Source organism: Salvelinus alpinus, chromosome 6 (assembly GCF_045679555.1).
Source record: "Salvelinus alpinus chromosome 6, SLU_Salpinus.1, whole genome shotgun sequence".
Lineage (NCBI taxonomy): Eukaryota > Metazoa > Chordata > Actinopteri > Salmoniformes > Salmonidae > Salvelinus > Salvelinus alpinus.
Window position 1 is genome coordinate 76,258,158 of NC_092091.1, and position 22,884 is coordinate 76,281,041.

General features: G+C 44.2%; 2 protein-coding genes across 2 annotated transcripts; one reads left to right on the forward strand and one right to left on the reverse strand.

Moving 5' to 3' along the window:
- Positions 1 to 289: 289 nt before the first annotated feature.
- LOC139579760 (zinc finger protein 420-like) lies at positions 290 to 16,493 on the reverse strand. Its single transcript, XM_071408581.1, has 6 exons — positions 16,211 to 16,493; positions 7,065 to 7,201; positions 6,309 to 6,405; positions 4,857 to 6,061; positions 2,078 to 2,402; positions 290 to 1,387 (listed from the first exon to the last, which is right to left on the reverse strand). The coding sequence occupies exons 1-6, from the start codon at positions 16,491 to 16,493 to the stop codon at positions 312 to 314; spliced, it is 3,123 nt and encodes a 1,040-aa protein (XP_071264682.1). The 3' UTR covers positions 290 to 311.
- A 359-nt stretch (positions 16,494 to 16,852) lies between these two features.
- LOC139579390 (uncharacterized) lies at positions 16,853 to 21,965 on the forward strand. The gene is made up of 4 exons (XM_071407973.1): positions 16,853 to 17,851; positions 18,100 to 18,233; positions 18,606 to 18,702; positions 18,943 to 21,965. Exons 1-4 carry the CDS (start codon positions 17,575 to 17,577, stop codon positions 20,172 to 20,174), a joined length of 1,740 nt encoding a protein of 579 aa, XP_071264074.1. The 5' UTR covers positions 16,853 to 17,574; the 3' UTR covers positions 20,175 to 21,965.
- The last annotated feature ends 919 nt before the right edge of the window (positions 21,966 to 22,884 follow it).

A 22,884-nucleotide genomic window follows, 5' to 3' on the forward strand; every position in this document is an offset into this window, starting at 1 on the left:
TAGAAATGTAAATGACTATACATTATTATAAAAACTGTAGACAACACCATGGGGGAAAACACAGCTTATCTATCCTACATCATGTCAAACTTCATATCAACAGTATTGATATAAAGGAATAACAAACTATATACTATTTATGCAATAACATGGGTCAAATTAACAACCAACACCCCTGGCGCACACTCCTCCCCACACACTCCTCCCCACACCCACCCACACACACACACACACTCCTCCCCACACCCACCTCCCCACCCATACACTCCACCCCACACCCACCCACATACACACACTCCTCCCCACCCACGTCATATATCGTTCTCCATGTGAATCCTCTGGTGCCTCTTAAGGTTGCACTTCTGTGTGAAGCGTTTGCTGCAGTCCGAGCAGCTGTAGGGTCTCTCCCCAGTGTGAACGCGCCGGTGGGCCTTCAGGTTGCTTAACTTAGTGAAGCTCCGGCCACACAGGGCGCAGATGAACGGCCTCTCCCCCGTGTGGGTCTGCTGGTGGGCCTTAAGGCTACTGGGATGGGGGAAGACCTTACCACACACTGGGCAGCGGAGGGCCAGCCTCCCAGGGTGGTGATGCTGGTGGTTCCCTTGTTGTTGGGTTGGGGTTTGGGAGGAGGTGAGCCCTCCCTGGGCGGTCCCCCTGTTGTACATCGGGTAGCCGCCCCGCTTGGCAGCATCCCTGTATACTCTCATGCGCGGCAGGGTTTGAGCGCTGGGCTTATATTTGGAAAGAATCCTGTAGTTTAGAGAGCTGAAGACATGACAGCCTGATGAGGAGGAGGAGACAGAGGCCCCCGCTGTGCTGGGATTGGTTGGGGAAGCGAAATCTCTAGCTGGCTGCTTCGCCTCTGCCGATTCAGAGGACGACAGAGGCTCTCTTACCAGTCGTAGGTTCGACTGAGCTTGTCTGTGAACGTCAGTATCCGTGTCTAAAATTCTACGGCCTATCCACACCGGTGAGGCTCTACTCCTCGTTCTGTCACCATCATTGCTGGGTCCCCTGCTCTGGTTCTGAGATGGCCCTGCTAGTCTGGGTGTCTGGGTGACCTGTTGGGCCTCTGGGTCCGCAGAGGGAAACCCAATAGAGTCTCCTGTAATCTGAACGAGTGTGTGTGAGTCTAGCTGCTCCTCTGTGTAGGTGTGAGCTGCAGACGGCTGTATGGCCACCTTGATTCTCCACGGCTCCATGTCCTCCTCCCCTTCCTCCTCCCCTTCCTCCTCCTTAACACTGCCTACCAGCGAAGGACTGGGAGCTGGAGGAGTTGGTTTATCTGCTACCTGTGACGACTCCACTGTTTCCTGTCCACAGCTTCTCCACCTGACCTCTGGCTCCTCCTCCAGCTTCAGGTCACACCCGCTCAGCTGAAGCACACCTGGGGAGACAGGTGACAACCAGTGAGACTGCAGGGCCATGTTCGGTAAGAACACTTTGTAGAACGTTGCAGATAGAAATGCCTAAATGACTCGAACTATCGTGATTCCTTATTCTATATACCAGAGGTATGCTTGTTCTACATCATATATTTCTATCTGAACGCTGGCCAACATTGTGTGCTGCTGAACCAGGCCCAGGAGAGACATTCAACTAGTGTGCCGGTGTATTCATAAGTGGCACAACGTAGAAAAAAACGATGTTGTAGTTCATGGCATGTCTCTCTGCTGCCCTACTAAAAAAGAATGAACTACAACTTCAGTTTGAAAACAGAATGGAACTCAAGAGCTTTTACCTCATGTTACAGAGCGTTTGGAGTGAACGGACGGTGCAAAACGTTTTGCTACGGTGTGCAACTCATGAAAGCACTACTAATGAGACAACAGCATAACATACACCCCCTGAACTCAAAGTATAATGTCTCAAAAGGTATAGGCTAATTGGTTATATTGTGGTTGAGGGAACCAACCTTAGGCTGGGGAAGAACAGTGGTAGATGAGCATAGCTATTTATAAACTGTCATAGGGAGAAGCAACCCATTTTGGAAACCGTTGCAATACCTACACATTCACCATTTAACCCTTGGTTATACCTAAAAGTAATTTGTGACTCAAAGGAAGCCCCCACTTACTGTCCTGTACTCCTGGAGGTATGTCATCTGTATCCTCATTGTAGACATCTGTCCTGCCACAGTCTCCACACCTGGCCCTCTGACTGACATCCTTCAGCTGACTCTCTGCCCGCTGCAGCAGGGTCCGCAGAGACTCCACTTCCAGGTGGCTCCGTGTCACTTCCTGTTGACCACGTCTTACCTCCTCCAGGAAGCCGTCCTCCACCAGTCTGGTGATCTCATACATGGCTGACTTTAGGACCGTCTCCATGACTCCCGAGAGCTGGGTCTGGAAGGTGAGGACGAGGTTCTCCGACATACTGCTTGTGTGTGTCTTTTTCACAGATCAATTCACAGTGGGATCTGTCCCAAACATCTGTGCTTGTCAGGACTGTGTGTGTGTGTGTGTGATCCTAAAGTGAATCTCTTCAGATAGCCCTATTATTCATAATAAGTGGGTAGAAATATGCCATGTCTATCACGTATCTGTTTCTCTAACCAATAAGAGTGACAGCTCCTCCAGCTAGCTAGCAACCAAGTGGCGAAGACCGTCCAGCGCAGAAGCGTGCAACATAGGTTCAATAAAACGGTCACATCGCAAAATTCGACTAGGTAACAAACAAGGTATCAGACAAAAATGGGGTCGTATCAGGCTTGCTAAAAAAAAAAGCTAGCCAGCTAACATGATACCGGTACTAGCCTTGTTACGAGTCAATAATGAGATATTTTGCAACATACAGTACTATTGATTACAAACGTTATTACCAAAAGGCTGACATCACCTCATGAGCATGGGGTAGTTGTCTCCAGATTTTTGTTTAAATTGAAGAAATCGAAAAAAAAACATGCTAATCGACGATGGATTCCGGAAATTCGATTGTTTTCAATCGCACGTCACCCTTCTGCTGTACGGTGGCCCTGCGTGATCAATGTCCGCATGGTAAGGGAACGTTTTATGAAACGCGTTAATAGAACAAGTGAAAATTTTCGTTTGCGCCAAATTATACATATTTGTGGGGTAGAGAATTACTTCGATAATTACTTCACTTCGTCTATGGTGAAAATATAGTTGTAAGCTATACAAATAGTTAAAAACAGATTTACCAATGGAATTAAAGGGATTATCTGGTACTTTTGTACACTTTAGCAAGAAGTTCTGAAAGTAGCCCTCACGAGCCAAAAGTGGATCCGATAATTGCGTACTACATCACATATGTGCAGATATGTCACCATGTCATTGATCTCTCGCTTTGCTATGTGTTCATTTTGCTAGCTGTCACTCAAATGGCAGGGGGACTGAAGCTCATTGGCTAAACTCGAAATGCTATATGGCTTATGCATGTGTTGAAAATGTTAGGGAAAAAGGACCAGCACAGCTTCCCGAAAAACAGTCACTTTCAAACTAGGGATTTCGTGGCTAATTGAGGTTAGACAGTAATTCCGATCATAGATTTTGCATGTATGAACTACAGATTGACACATCCAGCCCAAAGCGGGAGGTTTAAAAAATACTTAGTAGTCGCCAAAGGTCAGTAGCATGTCTTTAAGGAATGATATATTCACCGACTACATGGGAGCAAAATATTTATTGTACATAAAAGACAATTACGGCAATTCAGGTTCAATTCATTCAGTTAACAAAGTTATGTACAGGAAGAAAATGCATGGTTACAGTATGGTTAGTGACTGGGGTAGAAAGCAAGCTTGATGAACAGAAAATATGAGGCATATGCTGCATTCATGACAAGTCGGAACTAAGAAACTCAGAAATGTACAACTTGGAACTCGTTGTAGAAAGATGATACCCAAGTTTCCCACTTGGAAAGTATCAAAATCAACCAATAGGAAGCTCTATGCAAATAACTTAATTTTACCTCTGAGGTTCCCAGTTTCCGACTTGCAGTGGTGGAAAAAGTACTCAAAAGTCATACTTCAGTAAAAGTAAAGATACCTTAATAGAAAATGACTCAAGTAAAACTGAAAGTCACCCAGTAAAATTCTACTTGAGTAAAAGTCTAAAAGTATTTGGTTTTAAATATACTTAAGTATTAAAAGTAAACGGAATTGCTAAAATGTAATTAAGTATCAAAAGAAAAAGTATGAATAATTTAAAATACCTTATATTTTGCAAACCAGACAGCACAACTATTATTATTAGTAGTATTTTTTTTACGGATAGCCAGGGGCACACTACAACACTCTGCCATTAATTTACAAACAAAGCATTTGTGTTCAGTGAGTCCGTCAGATCAGAGGCAGTAGGGATGACCAGGGATGTTCTCTTGATAAGTGCGTGAATTGGACCATTTTCCTGTCAAAATGTAACAAGTACTTTTGGGTGTCAGGGAAAATGTATGGAGTAAAAAGTACATTATTTTCTTTAAGAATGTAGTGAAGTAAAAGTAAAAGTTGTAAAAAACGTAAATAGTAAAGTACAGATACACCAAAAAACTACTTAAGTAGTACTTTAAAGTATTTTTCCTTAAGTACTTTACACCACTGCAGACTTGTCATGAAAGCAGTATTATTCTAATGTTTGGTAGGTTGGCATGGTCATTATGACAGACAATTCACAGACAGTCTATCATTTAAGGCATACATTCTTATTCAACACATGGTTAGATTTCCAACAGCTCATATTTTCAATGTCCTTATTAATAAACAATTGATCAAAAACATTTTTTTTCTCAATGTCCAATAAAATAATAACGAACCAACCTATCATAAGATGAATGCACTAAAAGTAAGTCGCTTTGGATAAAAGCATATGCTAAAGAACAAAAATGTTTTAAAAAATTCAGTTCAGGAGTTCCGGCCTGTGTTTGCGCTGGTGCAACTTCAGATGGTCCAGTCGTTTGAAGCGGAGTCCACACACAGCGCAGCAGTAAGGTCTCTCCCCGGTGTGGATGCGCAGGTGCACTTTCAAAATGTCTGCGCGTGTGAAGCTCTTGTCACACATAGTGCAGCGGTGGGGTTTCTCCTGCGTGTGAATGCGCTGATGCAGCTTGAGGTTCCAGAGCCGACTGAATTTGTTCCCACAGATGGAGCAGCAGTAGGGCTTGTCTGTCGTCTGGCTGCACTTGTGCCTCTTCAGGTCGGAGAAGGAGGTGAAGCCCTTGCCGCAGTGGCTGCAGAGGTGGAGTCCCTCTGCCTGGTGAACCCGCTGGTGGACCTTGAGGTTGCAGGCCTGGGTGAAGGTCTTACCGCACTGGGTGCAGGAGTATGGAGGCCCAGATCCTGACTCTCTACCAGTTTTGTGTGTCTGCTTGTGGGACTTGAGGGAACCAAAGTCTGGGAAGGTCATGGTACATTGATTGCAGGCATGACGCCTCCCCCCTCCTCCTTTTACCTGCTCTTGTGAATGATCGCTGAGGTTTAAAGAGTGTCCAAAGTTGCCAGCAGCACCATACAGGCTCTCTGTGTTGTTGTGGGCTGAGCTTCCAGAGTGGATGGAGGTTAGCCCCCTGTGGCCAGCTCTGTTACCCGACTCTGGGACACCGTGTTCAGGGTACAAGACACTGGAGTCCTGCAGGTACCCCTCCTCGTTTATCAACAGGCAGTTCCGGTCTCCCACCTCAGGGTGGGGGGATGGCGTTGGCGACCCCACCTGCTCCCTCCGGCTCTGATGGGGGCGAGGCATGTGGGAGCGATGGTGATGGTCTCCCCCCTCAGACCCCCCGAGGTTCACCTGGTAGTGACCCACAGCTCCGTAGCTCAGCGCCCCCAGACGAGACGGAGAACCAGGAAGCCTATCCAGCCCTTCCATGTCTAGAAGATGGTCGCTACCACCATCACCACTGTAACCAGACTTCTCAAAGGCACCCCCAAGGTCCTCCATGCTGTAACGAGGGCGGTAGAGAGGGTCGGTGTGGTCCTCTGCCTCTCCCTCGGGGCCCGGTGGTTCAGGTCCCTGGTCTAGAGCAGACCCCCAGTCATCCTGGCACCGCTGTAGATCCTGCTGAATAAAACTCTTACTGGGCCCCGAGACGTCTGAACCATCAGCCCCTGAAAACACAGGGGACATGAGGCATTAGAAGCATTAATATTTAAGACATTATAATTACTAGAAACGGTAGTAGAGTAACTGTAATGTTAAATGTTTACTTATAGCTTCAAGTTGACTTTACATGTATAATAATGAATACATTTTAAATGACACAGCATACTATAAAAGTTACTCTCGTTATCATTCTCATCATCATAAAAGGTAGGCTATTGTCTGTGTTATGTTTGTTGTACACTCCTGACTCACCATCCAGGCAGAACTCCCATCTCTCCTGTAGCTCAGTGTTGTGGAGAGCCTCCTCTTTCAGCAGGCTGTCCAGCTTCTGACCTCCGACCTCTGTGGACTGGAAGAGCAAATGATTCTAACTAAATGATGGATAAACTGATAGTGACTGAATAGAGCTGACATGATGGTTTTCTTTTCAGAATACTCCTCTGGGACCCCCAGACATCTCACAACTTTGTCGTAGCCCTGAACTAGCATACCTGATTCAAGTAGTGAAGGGCTTGATGATTCGTTGACAAGTTGAATCAGGTGTTTTAGTTCTGTAACAGTTCAAATATGAGGAGAGGTTTGAAAAAGGCTGCCCAATTCTTCCTCACAATTCTAATATGTTCTTAAAAATATATTTCTAACTGAGCATTTTGTAACACTGCACCCTCCACTCTTCCAAGGTGTTTAGTAGTTACAAGAGGTTCTCCTAGGGCTGGTGGCCTTTGCCTCCATGTGTTTAGTCAGTCCCCTACCTACCTCAGAGGTTCTCTTAGGGCTGGTGGCCTCAGCCTCCATGTGTTTAGTCAGTCCCCTACCTACCTCAGAGGTTCTCTTAGGGCTGGTGGCCTCAGCCTCCATGTGTTTAGTCAGTCCCCTACCTACCTCAGAGATTCTCCTAGGGCTGGTGGCCTCAGCCTCCATGTGTTTAGTCAGTCCCCTACCTACCTCAGAGGTTCTCTTAGGGCTGGTGGCCTCAGCCTCCATGTGTTTAGTCAGTCCCCTACCTACCTCAGAGGTTCTCTTAGGGCTGGTGGCCTCAGCCTCCTCCAGATCATTGAAGGTTGTTTCCCTGGCCACGCCCCCACAGCTGCTCCACTCCTCCCCTGGTACCTTCTCCTGCTTCAGGCCACGCCCCCTCTCCACACCTGGCCACAGGTAAACAAAGAGAACATTTCATTTGGAGTAAAAGGAAAGTAACATTGTGGATAATGGAGTCTCCTCTCATCAGATGAAGGAAAGGAAACATCTTATTAAGATGCCACCACCAGCCATGACTTTGACTCTTTTCTTAAACCAATACTGTCTGATCAGTGATCACCAAAGTATGAAAGGTACACAATACAGCAGCCTCCACATGGCCATTTCCATGTAAAAGTACCCATGAGCACCAACATGTAAAGTTCATAGGAGCATGTCAAATGAAAGTTAAGAGTCTACATTTGGGGGAAATGAAAGCCTAGATACTTTTGAACCATTTTCCATTAAAAAATGAGGCCTGAGTAAAGGCTTTGATTTCTGGTCAAAAAGACAGAAAAGGGATCTTAGAAAACATCTAACAGGAAAAAGTCTTAAGGTATCAGAAATACATCAGAACACAATAATGTTGAAGTAAAGACCCCTGTCAAGTAATAAACACATATTTAGTTTTGGAGAAATGATTTGCCTTCTGTAAGTTTAAGAAACTTTGCCTTGTAATTCCGTAACCAAAAACCCACATATGTTTCAGATATTTTCTTATTTCTCTCCCTCATGAGGGAGGATAATGAAAGTTCACAGAAGTTACAAGTAATGGTATACCTACCAATTAGTTCGTGTTTTTAATGATACCAATTTGTTTCTGAATTATTAAGTGATTAAAACTCGTTATTCTGTTACCAAATCAGTATCAGAATTACTGATACTCCAATTGAATTGGCTACATTGGGTAATCATAGTCTGTCCTCCCTTCTACTGGCATACTGTTATGTTCAGCTCATAGTGTCTCCTGCTACTGTCCTCTCTTCCACTGACATACTGTTATGTTCAGCTCATAGTGTCTCCTGTTACTGTCCTCTCTTCCATACTGTTATGTTCAGCTCATAGTGTCTCCTGCTACTGTCCTCTCTTCCACTGACATACTGTTATGTTCAGCTCATAGTGTCTCCTGTTACTGTCCTCTCTTCCACTGACATACTGTTATGTTCAGCTCATAGTGTCTCCTGTTACTGTCCTCTCTTCCACTGACATACTGTTATGTTCAGCTCATAACTGTTTTCTTTCTTTCTGTCGTCTGGTGGTCAAAGCAAGTGTGTAAACAGTCTGGACAACCCCTCCCTCTCAGTCGCTGCCTCTTCTCTCTCCAGTTTCTGTTACCTCTCCCGGCTCTTACTGACACCTACCCATGAGCCCCCTCTCTTTACATTTACTGTAACCAACATCCTCACCCACTGAACACCGGACGTCCATGGATTTTGAAAAGTAGTTGAAATATGGTCAGTCCGCCCTGGCCTTGATTTTAACGTCCACAGACGTCGTTTTGGGGGCTGGTCCGGCCATGATTTCAACATCTACAGCCTTGATTTGGCCCAAACATAGACGTCCATGATTGGTGGTTATTATTCTAATGTCCAAATCTACAACGAATCATAGACGTTTATGTTTCACAAGTTTGGACAGTACAGTAAAGAGCAAAGTTCAGTACAGTACATTTCACTACAGTAGAGCAGACTAGAGTAGTATAATGTACTATACTGTACAATAAAAAAAGTAACAATAGCTAGCTAACGACCTCCTTTTCCACATGGAAAAGACGGAGAGAGACTTGCTAGCTACGTTAGCTAGCTAGCTGGGATTTTCTACAAGGAATCTGCCTCCCGAAAAAAGCTTCTCCCAAGTGGGTGTGACACCTACTCCCGTTGCCTGCTGCACTGCTGCTTGGATTCCACCTGGCGATCTGTTCACCGTCAGCTCTGCCCTGTCTCCCCGTCTGGTATAGGTACCCCCGCCACACTCCCCCCTCTCTCCAGAGCTTTCGCTCGCCTCCAGCGCACAGGCACTGTTGAGGCGAGTGACTCTGAACTTACAATAGCTAGCCCCAAGTTGTTATATTTATCACCTGTGCTTTGTGCTATTTGCCTCATGACTCCTGCGTGCTTTTTTGACTATGAACTTGCTTGTTTACCCAACCGTGGGACAGTCTGTTTGTTCCCACACTTGGGACTCTGACTCTCTATTGGTTACACGGACTCTTGGCCTCCCATCCTATTCTAACTTACTGTACTAAATTTACTCTACTATTCTAACCACCTTCTGTATTCATGTTACCTGATGAAATTGCTGTACAATATGATCTTGTTGCCATCTAATGCACATTCAAATGTTATGAAATCAACACTGAAGAGCTCTCCCTGTCCTCTGCCGTGCCCTGATTGTATTACTGCTGATTATATCTGGAAATGTGCATGTACAGTACACCCTGACCCATCTACTGTTGCTAGCCCCAATTCTGATATCTGCTTCATTGATTTCTGCTCTCGTAAAAGCCTGGGTTTTCTGCACGTTAACACTAGAAGCTTATTGCCTAAAATTGATCAAATGAAAGTGTGGGTTCACAGCTCCAATCCAGATGTGTTGGTCATTACTGAGACGTGGTTAAGAAAGAATGTTTTGAACACTGATGTTAACCTTTCTGGTTATAACCTTTTTTAGCAAGACAGATCTTCCAAAGGTGGTGGAGTGGCAATCTTTACCAAGGAACACCTTCACCAAGTCTGTCCCCAAACAATTTGATTTGCTGGTTTTACGCATTAAAAACATTCAAATAACTCTTTGTTGACTGTTGTTGGGTGTTATCGTCCACCATCAGCACCCTGGCCTGTACCCTACCTGCCCTAAGCTCTCTCTTTGCCCCTTACACTAAGTCTGAATTTGTCCTGCTAGGTGACCTAAACTGGGACATGCTTAAACCACCTGATCAAGTCCTAAAGCAATGGGACTCCCTAAATATTTCTCAGATTATTACCAATCCCACAAGGTATGACTCCAAACACCCAGAAAAGGCTACTCTCCTTGATGTTATCCTTACAAATAATCCTGATAGGTATCAGTCTGTTTTTTTTCTGTAATGACCTTAGTGATCACTGTTTTACAGCCTGTGTTCATAATGGCTGCTCAGTGAAACGACCTGTCCTGACTTGTCATAGACGCTTGCTAAAAAACGTTCATGAGCAAGCCTGCCTTCATGATCTGGCCACTGTAATTTGGTGTAGAATCAGCTTGATCCCCTCTGTCGAAGGCGCTTGGACCTTCTTTTTAAAAATCTTTTCCAGTGGTACCGTTAACAAATACGTGCCCATGAAGAATATGAGAATTAAAAACAGGTTCAGCCCCTGGTCCGACCGTGATCTGGCAGAGTTATTCCACCTCAAGAATTCCATTTGGCAAATCGCTCAGCACACGCATACTCAGGCTGACTGGCTCTCGTTCAGGCAAATTAGAAATAAGTGCACTCAGACTATCAGGAAGGCCAAAGTTAGTTACTTTAAGGAGCAGTTCACTCTCTGTGGGTCTAACCCCAATAAATTCTGGCAAATTAAAGACCTGGAGAATAAACCCCCCTCCTCACAGCTGCCCATGTCCCTTAATATTGATGACGTGGTTGTTATTGACAAGAAGCACATGGCTGAGCTCTTTAATCCCCACTTCATTAAGGCAGGATTCCTATTTGACTCTGCCATGCCTCCTTGCCCGTCCAACATTTCCTCATCTCCCACCCCTTCTAATGTGACTATCCCTGATGCTCCTCCCTCTTTTTCCCCTGCCCCGCTACAAAGTTTCTCCCTGCAGGCTAACCGCGGTGCTAAAGGATCTCCTTAAACTTGACCTCAGAGAAACATCTGGTTCAGATGGTTTAGACCTTTTCTTCTTTAAGGTCGATGCCCCTATCATCGCCAAGAACATCTCTGACCTTTTTAACCTCTCTCTCCTCTCTGGGGAGGTTCCCATTGCTTGGAAGGCAGCCATGGTGCGTACTTTACTTCAAGCGGGAGATCTAGCTGATCCTAACTGTTATAGGCCAATTTCTATTTTGCCCTGTTTATCAAAAGTGTTGGGAAAAACTTGTCAATAATCAACTGACTGACTTTCTTGATGTCTATAGTATTCTATATGCTCAGGTTATGGATGTGTCACTGCAACCTTAAAGGTTGTAAATGATGTCACCAGTGCCCTTGATTCGAAGCAATGTTGTGCTGCTATTTTTATTGAATTGGTTTTAATACGGTAGACCATTCCATTCCTTTGGGCTGGCTATGGAGTATTGGTGTCTCGGAGAGCTAACTACCTCTCTCAAAAAGTGCAGTGTATAAAGTCAGAACATCTGCGGTCTCAGCCACTGCCTGTCACCAAGGGAGTACCCCAAGGTTCAATCCTAGGCCCCACACTCTTCTCAATTTACATCAACAGCATAGCTCAAGCAGTAGGAAGCTCTCTTATCCATTTATATGCAGATGATACAGTCTTATACTCAGTCGGCCCCTCCCTGGATTTTGTGTTAAATGCTCTACAACAAAGCTTTCTTAGTGTCCAACAAGCTTTCTCTACCCTTAACCTTGTTCTGAACACTTCCAAAACAAAGGTCATGTGGTTTGGCAAGAAGAATGCCCCTCTTCCCACAGGTGTTACTACTACCTCTGAGGGTTTAGAGCTTGAGGTAGTCACCTCATACAAGTACTTGGGAATATGGCTAGACAGTACACTGTCCTTCTCTCAGCACATATCAAACCTGCAAGCAAAGGTTAAATCTAGACTTGGATTCCTCTATCATAACCGCTCCTCTTTCATCACAGCTGCCAAACTAACCCTAATTCAGATAACCACCCTACCCATGGTAGATTACGGCGACATCATTTATAGATCGGCAGGTAAGGGTTCTCTCGAGTGGCTAGATGTTCTTTACAATTCGGCCATCAGATTTGCCACCAATGCTCCTTATAGGACACATCACTGCACTCTATACTCCTCTGTAAACTGGTCATCTCTGTATACCCGTCGCAAGACCCACTGGTTGATGCTTATTTATAAAACCCTCTTAGGCCTCACTCCCCCCCTGTCTGAGATACCTACTGCAGCCCTCATCCTCCACATATAACACCTGTTCTGCCAGTCACACTCTGTTAAAGGTCTCCAAAGCACACACATCCATGGGTCGCTGCTCTTTTCAGTTCGCTGTAGCTAACGACTGGAACGAGCTGCAAAAAAACACTCAAACTGGACCGTTTTATCTCAATATCTTCATTCAAAGACTCAATCATGGACACTCTTACTGACAGTTGTGGCTGCTTCACGTGAAGTATTATTGTCTCTACCTTCTTGCCCTTTGTGCTGTTGTCTGTGCCCAATCATTTTTTACCATGTTTTGTGCTGCTACCATGTTGTGCTGCTGCCATGTTGTTGTCATGTTGTGTTGCTACCATGCTGTGTTTTCATGTGTTGCTGCCATGCTATGTTGTTGTCTTAGGTATCTCTTTATGTAGTGTTATGGTGTCTCTCTTGTCGTGACGTGTGTTTTGGCCTATATTTGTATTTATTTTTAATCCCAGCCACTGTCCCCGCAGAATACCTTTTGCCATCTGGTAGGCCATCATTGTAAATACGATTTTTTTTCTTAACTGACTAGCCTAGTTAAATAAAAAAATACCAAGAAGGCCAGCATCCCGGAGTCGCCTCTTCACTGTCGACATTGAGACTGGTGTTTTGCGGGTACTATTTAATTAAGCTGCTAGTTGAGGACTTGTGAGGCATCTGTTTCTCAAACTAGACACTCTAATGTACTTGTCCTCTTGCTCAGTTGTGCACCGGGGCCTCCCACTCCTCCTTCTATTCTGGTTAGAGACAGTTTGCGCTGTTCTGTGAAGGGAGTAGTACACAGCGTTGTACGAGATCTTCAGTTTCTTGGCAGTTTCTCGCATGGAATAGCCTTAATTTCTCAGAACAAGAATAGACTGATGAGTTTCAGAAGAAAGTGCTTTGTTTCTGGCCATTTTGAGCCTGTAATTAAACCCACAAATGCTGACGCTCCAGATACTCAACTCATCTAAAGAAGGCCAGTTTTATTGCTTCTTTAAATCAGGACAACAGTTTTCAGTTCTGATAACATAATTGCAAAAGGGGTTTCTAATGATCAATTAGCCTTTTAAAGTGATAAAGTTTGGATTAGCTAACACAACGTGCCATTGGAACACAGGAGTGATGGTTGCTGATAATGGGCCTCTGTACGCCTATGTAGATATTCCATTAAAAATCTGCCGTTTCCAGCTACAATAGTCATTTACAACATTAACGATGTCTACACTGTATTTTTGATCAATTTGATGTTATTTTAATGGACTAAAACTTGCTTTTCTTTCAAAAACAAGGACATTTCTAAGTGACCCCAAACTTTTGAACGGTAGTGTACATGCAATGGATGATATTGCATATTTCTACCTTTGTGTACCTATTCAGGATACATCACCATGAAGAGAATGACTTTCATATACATAATTATGCATTTCTGTGTAGTACACATCAGCGACCGATTATGTATTTCCATTACCGTAAATCTGTTTTCGGGTGTAAATCCATTTAACTCACTGTAGTTCAATAACCAATATATTACTGTATACAGTGCCTTCAGAAAGTATTCACACCCCTTGACTTTTTCCACATTTTGTTGTGTTGCAGCCTACATTTAAAATGGATTAAATATAGATTTTTTGGGGTCAATAACCCATCATGTCAAATGAAATTGTTTTTCTAAATGTTTACAAATTAATAAAAAATGAAAATCTGAAATGTCTTGAGTCAATAAGTATTGAACCCCTTGTTATGGCAAGCCTAAATAAGTTCTGGAGTAAAAACGTGCTTAACAAGTCACATAATAAGTTGCATGGACTCACTCTGTGTGCAATAACAGTGTTAACAGTTTTTTTTTATGACTACCTCCTCTCTGTACCCAACACATAAAATAATCTGTAAGGTCCCTCAGTCGAGCAGTGAATTTCAAACACAGATTCAACCACAAAGACCAGGGAGGTTTTCCAATGCCTCGCAAAGAAAAGCACCTATTGATAGATGGGGAAAATAAACAAAGCAGACATTGAATATCCCTTTCAGCATGGTGAAGTAATTAATTAAACTTTGGATGGTGTAACAATACACCTGTAGTGGAATTGTACTGTCTTTTTCTGATTACAGTCTCTCACACTTATCATACATGTTTTACCTGCTGCATACTTAGAAATGTGCCCGCCCTAGACAGACAGGGTATTTGAGGTTTGCTCTTAAGAATATTTTGAAGATAAATACACAACGCAGGGGATGAGAGGACGAGAGGACTAGACTTAATTGTCAATAGGGAATTGTCAACAGAAATAGTTGGTTTTCAGTTCAACAGCTATTTAGAATCTGTTGAATGTCAGTCCTGAACTCAGAGCTACGTGTGCCATGTTTTCATTGGTCTGTACATTGAGTCTGGAGCAGGATACTTGTTATTTGGCCATTGGCCCAGTTGTACTGCAAGGACTTCTGATTGGTCAACCCCAGGCTAGGGTGGGGTGTTATAAGTGGCATCCTGTTTCTTTGTTCGGTGGAGAAAAGCTGAGGACAGGGGAGACTGAACATCTACCTCCCAGCATAACATCTATGATTTGTCCTTCTCAAATAAATCCATTTTTCTCCCCCTGATTTGCTTTGGAGTTAGTGTTACTGAAGAATAACATCAACTGCTAACACTCTCACAAGGTCAGCTCAGCGGGAGTGGAATTATTGTCTGAATACCCAGACTCTGTGGTTGCCAGGTGTTTTCTTCCTGAGCAGCCGGTCTCTGGGAGAAAACACTTCGCTGAGAAACGATGTACTTGGCTATCTTTGTGTAACAAGTAGTGATAGTATAAATATGCTGAGGGGGAAATACCTCAACAGAGCTTCTGACTAACTTCCACACAAAGTGCTGTTTGTCTGTAATCTCTCCGCTGGCTTGAATAAACATAAATTAATTTAAGCTTGACTTTGGGGTCCTTAGTGGTAATTTCCACAACACACCCAAAGATACAGGTGTCCTTCCTAACTCAGTTGCCTGAGAGGAAGGAAACTGCTCAGGGAATTCACCATGAGGCCAATGGTGACTTTAAAACAGAGTTTAATGGCTGTGATAGAAGAAAACTGAGGATGGATCAAGAATATTAGAGTTACTTCACAATACTAACCTCATTGACAGAGTGAAAAGGAAGCAAGCCTGTACAGAATAAAAACATTCCACAACATGCATCCTGTTTGCAACAAGGCACTGAACAGAACAAAAATATTCCAAAACATGCATCCTGTTTGCAACAAGGCACTAAAGTAATACTTCAAAAAAGAATGGCAAAGCAATTCACTTTATGTCCTGAATACAAAGTGTTATGTTTTGGGCAAATTCAACACATCACTGAGTACCACTCTCCATATTTTCAAACATAGTGGCATCGTGCTATGGGTATACTTGTAATTGTTCAGGACTGGGGAGTTTTTCAGGATAAAAACTAAACGGAGCTAAGCACATGCATAATCCTAGAGGAAAACATGGTTCAGTCTGCTTTCCACCAGACACTGGAAGATGAATTCACTTTTTATTAGGACAATAACCTAAAACACAAGGCCAAATCAACACCGGAGTTGTTTACCAAGACAGTGAATGTCCCTGTGGACAAATTACAGTTTTGACTTAAATGTACTTGAAAATCTATGGCAACACCTGAAAATTATTGTCTAGCAATGATCAACAACCAATTTGACAAAGCTTGAAGAACTTTAAAAAATAATAAATGGGCAAATGTGGCACAATCCAGGTGTGGGAAGCTCTTAGAAACGTACCCACAAAGACTCACAGCTGTAATCACTGCCAAAGGTGCTTCTACAAAGTATTGGCTCAAGGGTTTGACTGCGTATACATATTGGATATTTCTGTATTTGCAACCATTTTTTAAAAACATGTTATCACTTTGTCATGATGGAGTACTGTGTGTAGATGGGTGAGAAAAATATAAACTTAATCCATTAATTCAGGATGTAACATAGCAAAATGTGGAATAAGTCAAGGGGTATGAATATTTTCTGATAGCACTGTATACTGTCTTCAGATTTCTCTCTCTCTTCACCTGTCTGTGAGGTTCCAGAGCTTCTCTCCTCGGCTTCTTCGTCGGCTCTCCCACAGTCCGCACACTTCCCCCTCCGGCCTACCTCTCTGTCCCTATCCCTGCGTCTGTTCTCCGACCACTGCAGCCGCTTCTTCAGTGACTCGACCTGCTCCCGGCTCCGGGAAACCTCCTTGAGGAAGCTATCCTCCACCAGCCTGGTGATCTCGTACATAGCAGCCTTGAATACCGTCTCCATGACTCCGGAGAGCTGAGACTGGAAGGTTACGATGGCTTCAGACATCATGGAAAAAGGTCTATGAGTAGCTAGTTACAGTTAACAGTTGGTAACGTTTAGCTACTTTTGTTCAGGTGAGTCAGTGTTGCGAACCAGTCTAGCAAAAGGCTAGGAAGCTATCTAGCTTACGTTAGCAGGCTAGCAAAGCTAGCTACTGTTGGAAGTTGTCTCTCTCCATGACGGTCCTAATAACATTGTTTATCATTTCGAGATTTAAGTTGTAGCATTTACTGTATATGAAGCTATTCGAATAAATATAAATGCCAGAGGTATTGAGAGAAAACACGGTTATGGTAGTTAGGTAACTAGCTACAGAGTCAACACAAAAAGCATCCACAAAACAACAGAACTTCCGGAAACAAACCTACGAATCGGGTAGTGGGACAATCTATATTGGAACGCTCCTTACTGGAGAGAGAAGACGACATTTATTTGAAGAAAACCTTTGTATGTTTTTACGTTTACTGTAAATAAGGTTCAAAATATAATATGTCTATTATTATAAAATTCGGATACTGATTATTAGGCTATTTATTGTGGAAATTATTTACAGGAAATCTACACGGAAGTGATGCATCCCGCCCACCAGACCGTATATTATCTGGAAAAAAACGACCAACCCCCATGCTCAGCAAGTGATTTCAGCTTTTTGGTAACGATTTAAATCAATAATACCTTATGGTGCAAAATATCCCTTTATTGACTAGTAACACGGCTAGTAGTAGCATGTTAGCTAGCTAGCTTTTTTTCTTTAGCAAGCTGGATACGACCCCAGACAACTGTTACATTGTGAACCTTGCAATTTGACCGTTTTATTGAACCTTTGTTGCACTCTTTTACGCTGGACTGTCTTCGCCACTTGGTTGTTAGCGAGCTGGGAGGAGCTGTCACTTGTTGGACAGAGAAACAGATACGCGATGTGTCAGTGATGGACATGGCATATTTCTACCCACTTGTTCTGAATAATAGGGCTATCTGAAGAGATTCACTTTAGGATCACACACACAGTCCTGACTTGCTCCCATAAGCACAGATGCTTGGTGCAGATCCCACTGTGAATTGATCTGTGAAAAAGACACACACAAGCAGTATGTCGGAGAACCTCATCCTCACATTCCAGACCCAGCTCTCGGGAGTCATGGAGACGGTCCTAAAGTCAGCCATATATGAGATCACCAGGCTGGTGGAGGACGGCTTCCTGGAGGAGGTGTCCCGGAGCCATGAGCAGGTCGAGTCTCTGAAGAAGAGGCTACAGCGGTCGGAGAACAGAGGAAGGGAGAGGGACAGAGAGGGAGGCCAGAGGGGGAAGTGTGAGGACTGTGGGAGAGCTGATGAGGAAGGTGGAAGCTCTGGAAACTCACAGACAGGTGAGGAGAGACACATCTAAAGTCAATATGGAGGAATCACTCTGAAGTGTGACTGATGTAATCTGTACCTTTCATACTTTGGTGATCAGTCAGTATTGGTTTAAGAAATTAGTTAGTTGTATCTCAATAAGAGGCCTCCTTTCCTTCATCTGCACTGACGCAAAAAAAAGACTTCACAGCATCCACAATGTGGCGTTCACCTTTCCTTTTACGTAAATAAAATGTTATCTTTGTTTACCTGTGACCAGGTGTGGAGAGGGGGCGTGGCCTGAAGCAGGAGAAGGTACCAGGGGAGGAGTGGAGCAGCTGTGGGGGAGTGGCCGGGGAAACAGCCTTCCATGATTTGGAGGCTGAGGCCACCAGCCTTAAGAGAACCTCTGAGGTAGGTAGGGGACTGACTAAACACCTGTGAAGGGTGGAGGGTGCAGTGTTACAGGACATTCAGGTAGAAATATATTTCAGAAAACATATTAGAACAGATAGTCTGTCAGGAATAATTGGGCAGCCTTTGTCAAACCTCTCCTCATATTTGAACTGTTCCAGAACATAAACACTTGATAGAAATTGTCAACGAATCATCAAGCCTTTCACTACTTGAATCAGGTATGCTAGTTCAGGGCTACGACAAAGTTGTGAGATGTCTGGGGGTCCCTGAGGAGAATTCTGAAAAGAAAACCATCATGTCAGCTCTATTCACTCACTGTCAGTTTATCCATCATTTAGTTAGAATCGACTCATTAATTTGCTCTTCCAGTCCACAGAGGTCACAGGTCAGAAGCTGGACAGCCTGCTGAAAGAGGAGCCTCTCCACAACACTGAGCTACAGGAGAGATGGGAGTTCTGCCTGGACGGTGAGTTGTTTACAACAAACATAACATAGACAATTGCCTACCTTTAAGTTTAAGAGAATGATAAGAAGAGTAACTTATAATATGCTGTGTCATTCCAAATGAATTCATTATTACACATGTAAAGTCAACTTGAAGCTGTAAGTACACATTTAACATTACAGTTACTCTACTATTGTTTCTAGTAATTCTAATGTCTTAAATATTAATGCTTCTAATGACTCATGTCCCCTGTGTTTTCAGGTGCCGATGGTTCAGACGTCTCGGGGCCCAATAAGAGTTTCAGTGAGCAGGAGCTGCAGCAGTGCCAGGCTGACTGGGGATCCGGTCTAGACCAGGGGCCTAAACCACCAGGCCCAGAGGGAAACCCAGCGGACCCCAGCCAACCTCTCTTCCAACCCCGTTACAGCATGGAGGATCTGGGGGGTGGCTTTGAGAAATCTGGTTACGGCGGTGCTGGTGGTGGCGGCCATCTTGTAGACGTGGAAGGGCTGGATAGGCTTCCTGGTTCTCCGTCTCGTCTGGGGGGGCTGAGCTACGGAGCTGTGGGTCACTACCAGGTGGACCTGGGGGGGTCTGAGGGGGGAGACCACCACCATCGCTCCCACATGCCTGTTCCCCATCGGAGCCGGAGGGAGCAGGTGGGGTCGCCAACACCATCCCCCCACCCAGAGGTGGGTGTCCGGAACTGCCTGTTGATAAACGAGGAGGGGTACCTGCAGGACTCCAGTGTCTTGTACCCTGAACACGGTGTCCCAGAGTCAGGTAGCAGAGCCGGCCACAGGGGGCTAACCTCCATCCACTCTGGAAGCTCAGCCCACAACAACAACACAGAGAGCCTGTATGGTGCCCCTGACAACTTTGGACACTCTCTAAACCTCAGAGATCGTTCACAAGAGCAGGTAACAGAAGGAGGAGTAATGGGAGGAGGGGGGAAGCGTCACGCCTGCAATCAATGCACCATGACATTCTCAGACTCTGGCTCCCTTGAGGCCCACAAGCAGACACACAAAACGGGTAGAGTCTCAGGGTCAGGATCTGGGCCTCCGTACTCCTGCACCCAGTGCGGTAAGACCTTCACCCAGGCCTGCAACCTCAAGGTCCACCAGCGGGTCCACCAGGCAGAGGGACTCCACCTCTGCAGCCACTGCGGCAAGGGCTTCACCTCCTTCTCCGACCTGAAGAGGCACAAGTGCAGCCAGACGACAGACAAGCCCTACTGCTGCTCCATCTGTGGGAACAAGTTCAGTCGGCTCTGGAACCTCAAGCTGCACCGGCGCATTCACACGCAGGAGAAACCCCACCGCTGCACTATGTGTGACAAGAGCTTCGCTCGGGCGGACAATTTGAAGGTGCACCAGCGCACCCACACTGGGGAGAGACCGTACTGCTGCGCTGTGTGTGGACTTAGCTTCAAACAACTGAACCATCTGAAGTGGCACCAACGCAAACACAGGCTGGATCTCCTGGCCTGAGCAGTGGTCTAGAAAACCAATTTTTTGAGAAATTGTTTATTAATAAGGACATTGAAAATATGAACTGTTGGAAATCAAACCATGTGTTGAATAAGAATTAATGTCTTACATTATGGACTGTCTATAAATTGTCTGTCATAATGATCATGCGTAACCTATGAAACATTTGAATGATGGGGCATTCGTGTGCTCGTGGGAAGTCGTAAGTCTGACATGATTGTGTTCAAGTGAATTTGAAGTCAGACCAATTCTTTAACCAATAAGATTTTTGCTAGCTTGTTTGCTAGCTAACATTGCTCATAATAAAGTTATCTAGTTTGCTTAACATTGACAGTATGGTAAAACTAGCTACATTATCCAAATTGATAAGTTTGTAATTGTCAAAATTTTATTTATTGTCATGTTTTGGTTGAAAAGGTATAAGTGCTTGTAATTACGACTTTGAGGGTTGTTCAAGTGAAACTTCCCAGTCCAGCCCAGATTTTTACATACAAATAAAACACATTTTAAAGCAACCCGCAGAACATAAAAACCATGGCGTGAGACATGAACACAGTACACCTATATTTAAACTTGTTTTTAGGCTTCTAACGTTCCTAATAAATAGAGTTAAAAACAAATTAGGACAAATAACCAGAATATGTTTTAAATACAATTATTCAAGTCTCAATTCAAATTCCCTGTGCTCAATAATGCCAAGGTAACCTGTCTAAATGACTATCATCCTGTAGTACTCACATCTGTAGCCAAAAATTATTTGAAAGCCTGTTCATGGCTCACATCAACACCATCATCCCAGACAACCTGTACCCACTCCAATTTGCATACAGCCCCAACAGATTCACAGATGACACAATCTCTAGTGCACTCCACTGCATTTTTCACTTGGACAAAAGGAACAGCAAAAGTACATGAGAATGCTTTTCATTGGCTACAGCTCAGCGTTCAACACCATAGTGCCCTCCAAGCTCATCACTAAGCTAAGGACCCTGGGACTGAACCATGGACTGAAGACCTCCCTCTGCAACTAGATCCTGTGAGGGTAGGCAATAACACACCCGCCACACTAACCATCAACACGGGGGGCCCTCAGGGATGCGTGCTTAGTCCCTTCCTATACTCTCTGTTCACCAACGATGCCTGGCCATGCACGACTCCAACATTATTTAGTTTGCAGACAACACAATGGTGGTAGGCCTGACCACCGACGACGATGAGACAGCCTTTAGGGAGGAGATCAGAGACCTGGCAGTGTGGTGCCAGGACAACAACCTCCCTCAACATGGGCAAGACAAAGGAGCTGATTGTGGACTTTCGAGCACGCACCCATTCACATTGACTGGGCTGTAGTGGGTCGAGAGCTTCAAGTTCCTCGGTGTCCACATCACTAAGGATCTATTGGCGGCAGGTAGCCTTGTGGTTAGAGCATTGGGCCAGTAACTGAAAGGTTGCTGGATCAAATCCTTGAGCTGACAAGGTAAAAATCTGTAGTTTTGCCCCTGAACAAGGCAGTTAAACCCGCTGTTCCCCGGTAGGCTGTCATTGTAAATAAGAATATGTTCTTAACTGACTTGCCTAGTTAAATAAAGGTTAAATAAACAAATCTATCATGGTCCAAACACACCAACACAGTCGTGAATTACTTTTATTATTATGTTTTACTTTTCTATTATTTCTGTATTTTCTTTCTCTGCATTGTTGGGAAGGGCCCGTAAGTAAGCATTTCACTGTTAGTCTACACCTGTTGTTTACGAAGCATGTGACAAATAAAATTTGATTATGAATTCAAAATTGTTCTTGTCTTTTCTTTTGTGCACTTCGCTACGTCATTCTCTCGAACCATTATTATTCCAAACAACAAAAGCTTTACATTTTAGTAATTTAGCAGATGCTCTTATCCAAAGTGACTTACAGTGGCTTGTGAAAGTATTCACCCCTATTGGCATTTTTCCTATATTGTTGCCTTACAAATTGGAATTTGGGGGTTGTATCATTTGATTTACACAACATGCCTACCACTTTGAAGATGCAAAATATGTTTTCTTGTGAAACAAACAAGAAATAAGACGAAAAAAAACTGAAAACTTGAGCATGCATAAGTATTCACCCCCCGGAGTCAATTCTTTGTAGAGCCATTTTTTGCAGCAATTACAGCTGCAAGTCTCTTGGGGTATGTCTCTATAAGCTTGGCACATCTAGCCACTGGGATTTTTGCCCATTCTTCAAGGTAAAACTGCTCCAGCTCCTTCAAGTTGGATGGGTTCCGCTGGTGTACAGCAATCTTTGTCATACCACAGATTCTCAATTGGATTGAGGTCTGGACTTTGACCAGGCTATTCCAAGACATTTAAATGTTTCCCCTTAAACCACTTGAGTGTTGCTTTAGCAGTATGCTTAGGGTCATTGTCCTGCTGGAAGGTGAACCTCTGTCCCAGTCTCAAATATCTGGAAGACTGAAATAGGTTTTCCCTCAAAAAATTCCCTGTATTTAGCGCCATCCATCATTCCTTCAATTCTGACCAGTTTCACAGTCCCTGCCGTTGAAAGACATCCCCAAATCATGATGATGCCACCACCATGCTTCACTGTGGGGATGGCGTTCTCAGGGTGATGAGAGGTGTTGGATTTGCGCTAGACATAGCGTTTTCATTGATGGCCAAAAAGCTCCCACATGCCTTTTGGCGAACACCAAATGTGTTTGCTTATTTTT

Excerpts from the sequence above, each read along its gene's own strand:
- LOC139579390 (XM_071407973.1), top strand. The coding sequence starts at position 17,575 with ATGTCGGAGAACCTCATCCTCACATTCCAGACCCAGCTCTCGGGAGTC. Across the intron at positions 17,852-18,099 it reads CTCTGGAAACTCACAGACAG|GTGTGGAGAGGGGGCGTGGC; the intron begins GTGAGGAGAGAC and ends ACCTGTGACCAG. Across the intron at positions 18,703-18,942 it reads ATGGGAGTTCTGCCTGGACG|GTGCCGATGGTTCAGACGTC; the intron begins GTGAGTTGTTTA and ends CTGTGTTTTCAG.
- LOC139579760 (XM_071408581.1), bottom strand. The coding sequence starts at position 16,493 with ATGATGTCTGAAGCCATCGTAACCTTCCAGTCTCAGCTCTCCGGAGTC. Across the intron at positions 2,403-4,856 it reads ACAGGCCGGAACTCCTGAAC|TCTGTGAAAAAGACACACAC; the intron begins TGAATTTTTTAA and ends ACTGTGAATTGA. Across the intron at positions 1,388-2,077 it reads ACCTCCAGGAGTACAGGACA|GTGTGCTTCAGCTGAGCGGG; the intron begins GTAAGTGGGGGC and ends CTGTCTCCCCAG.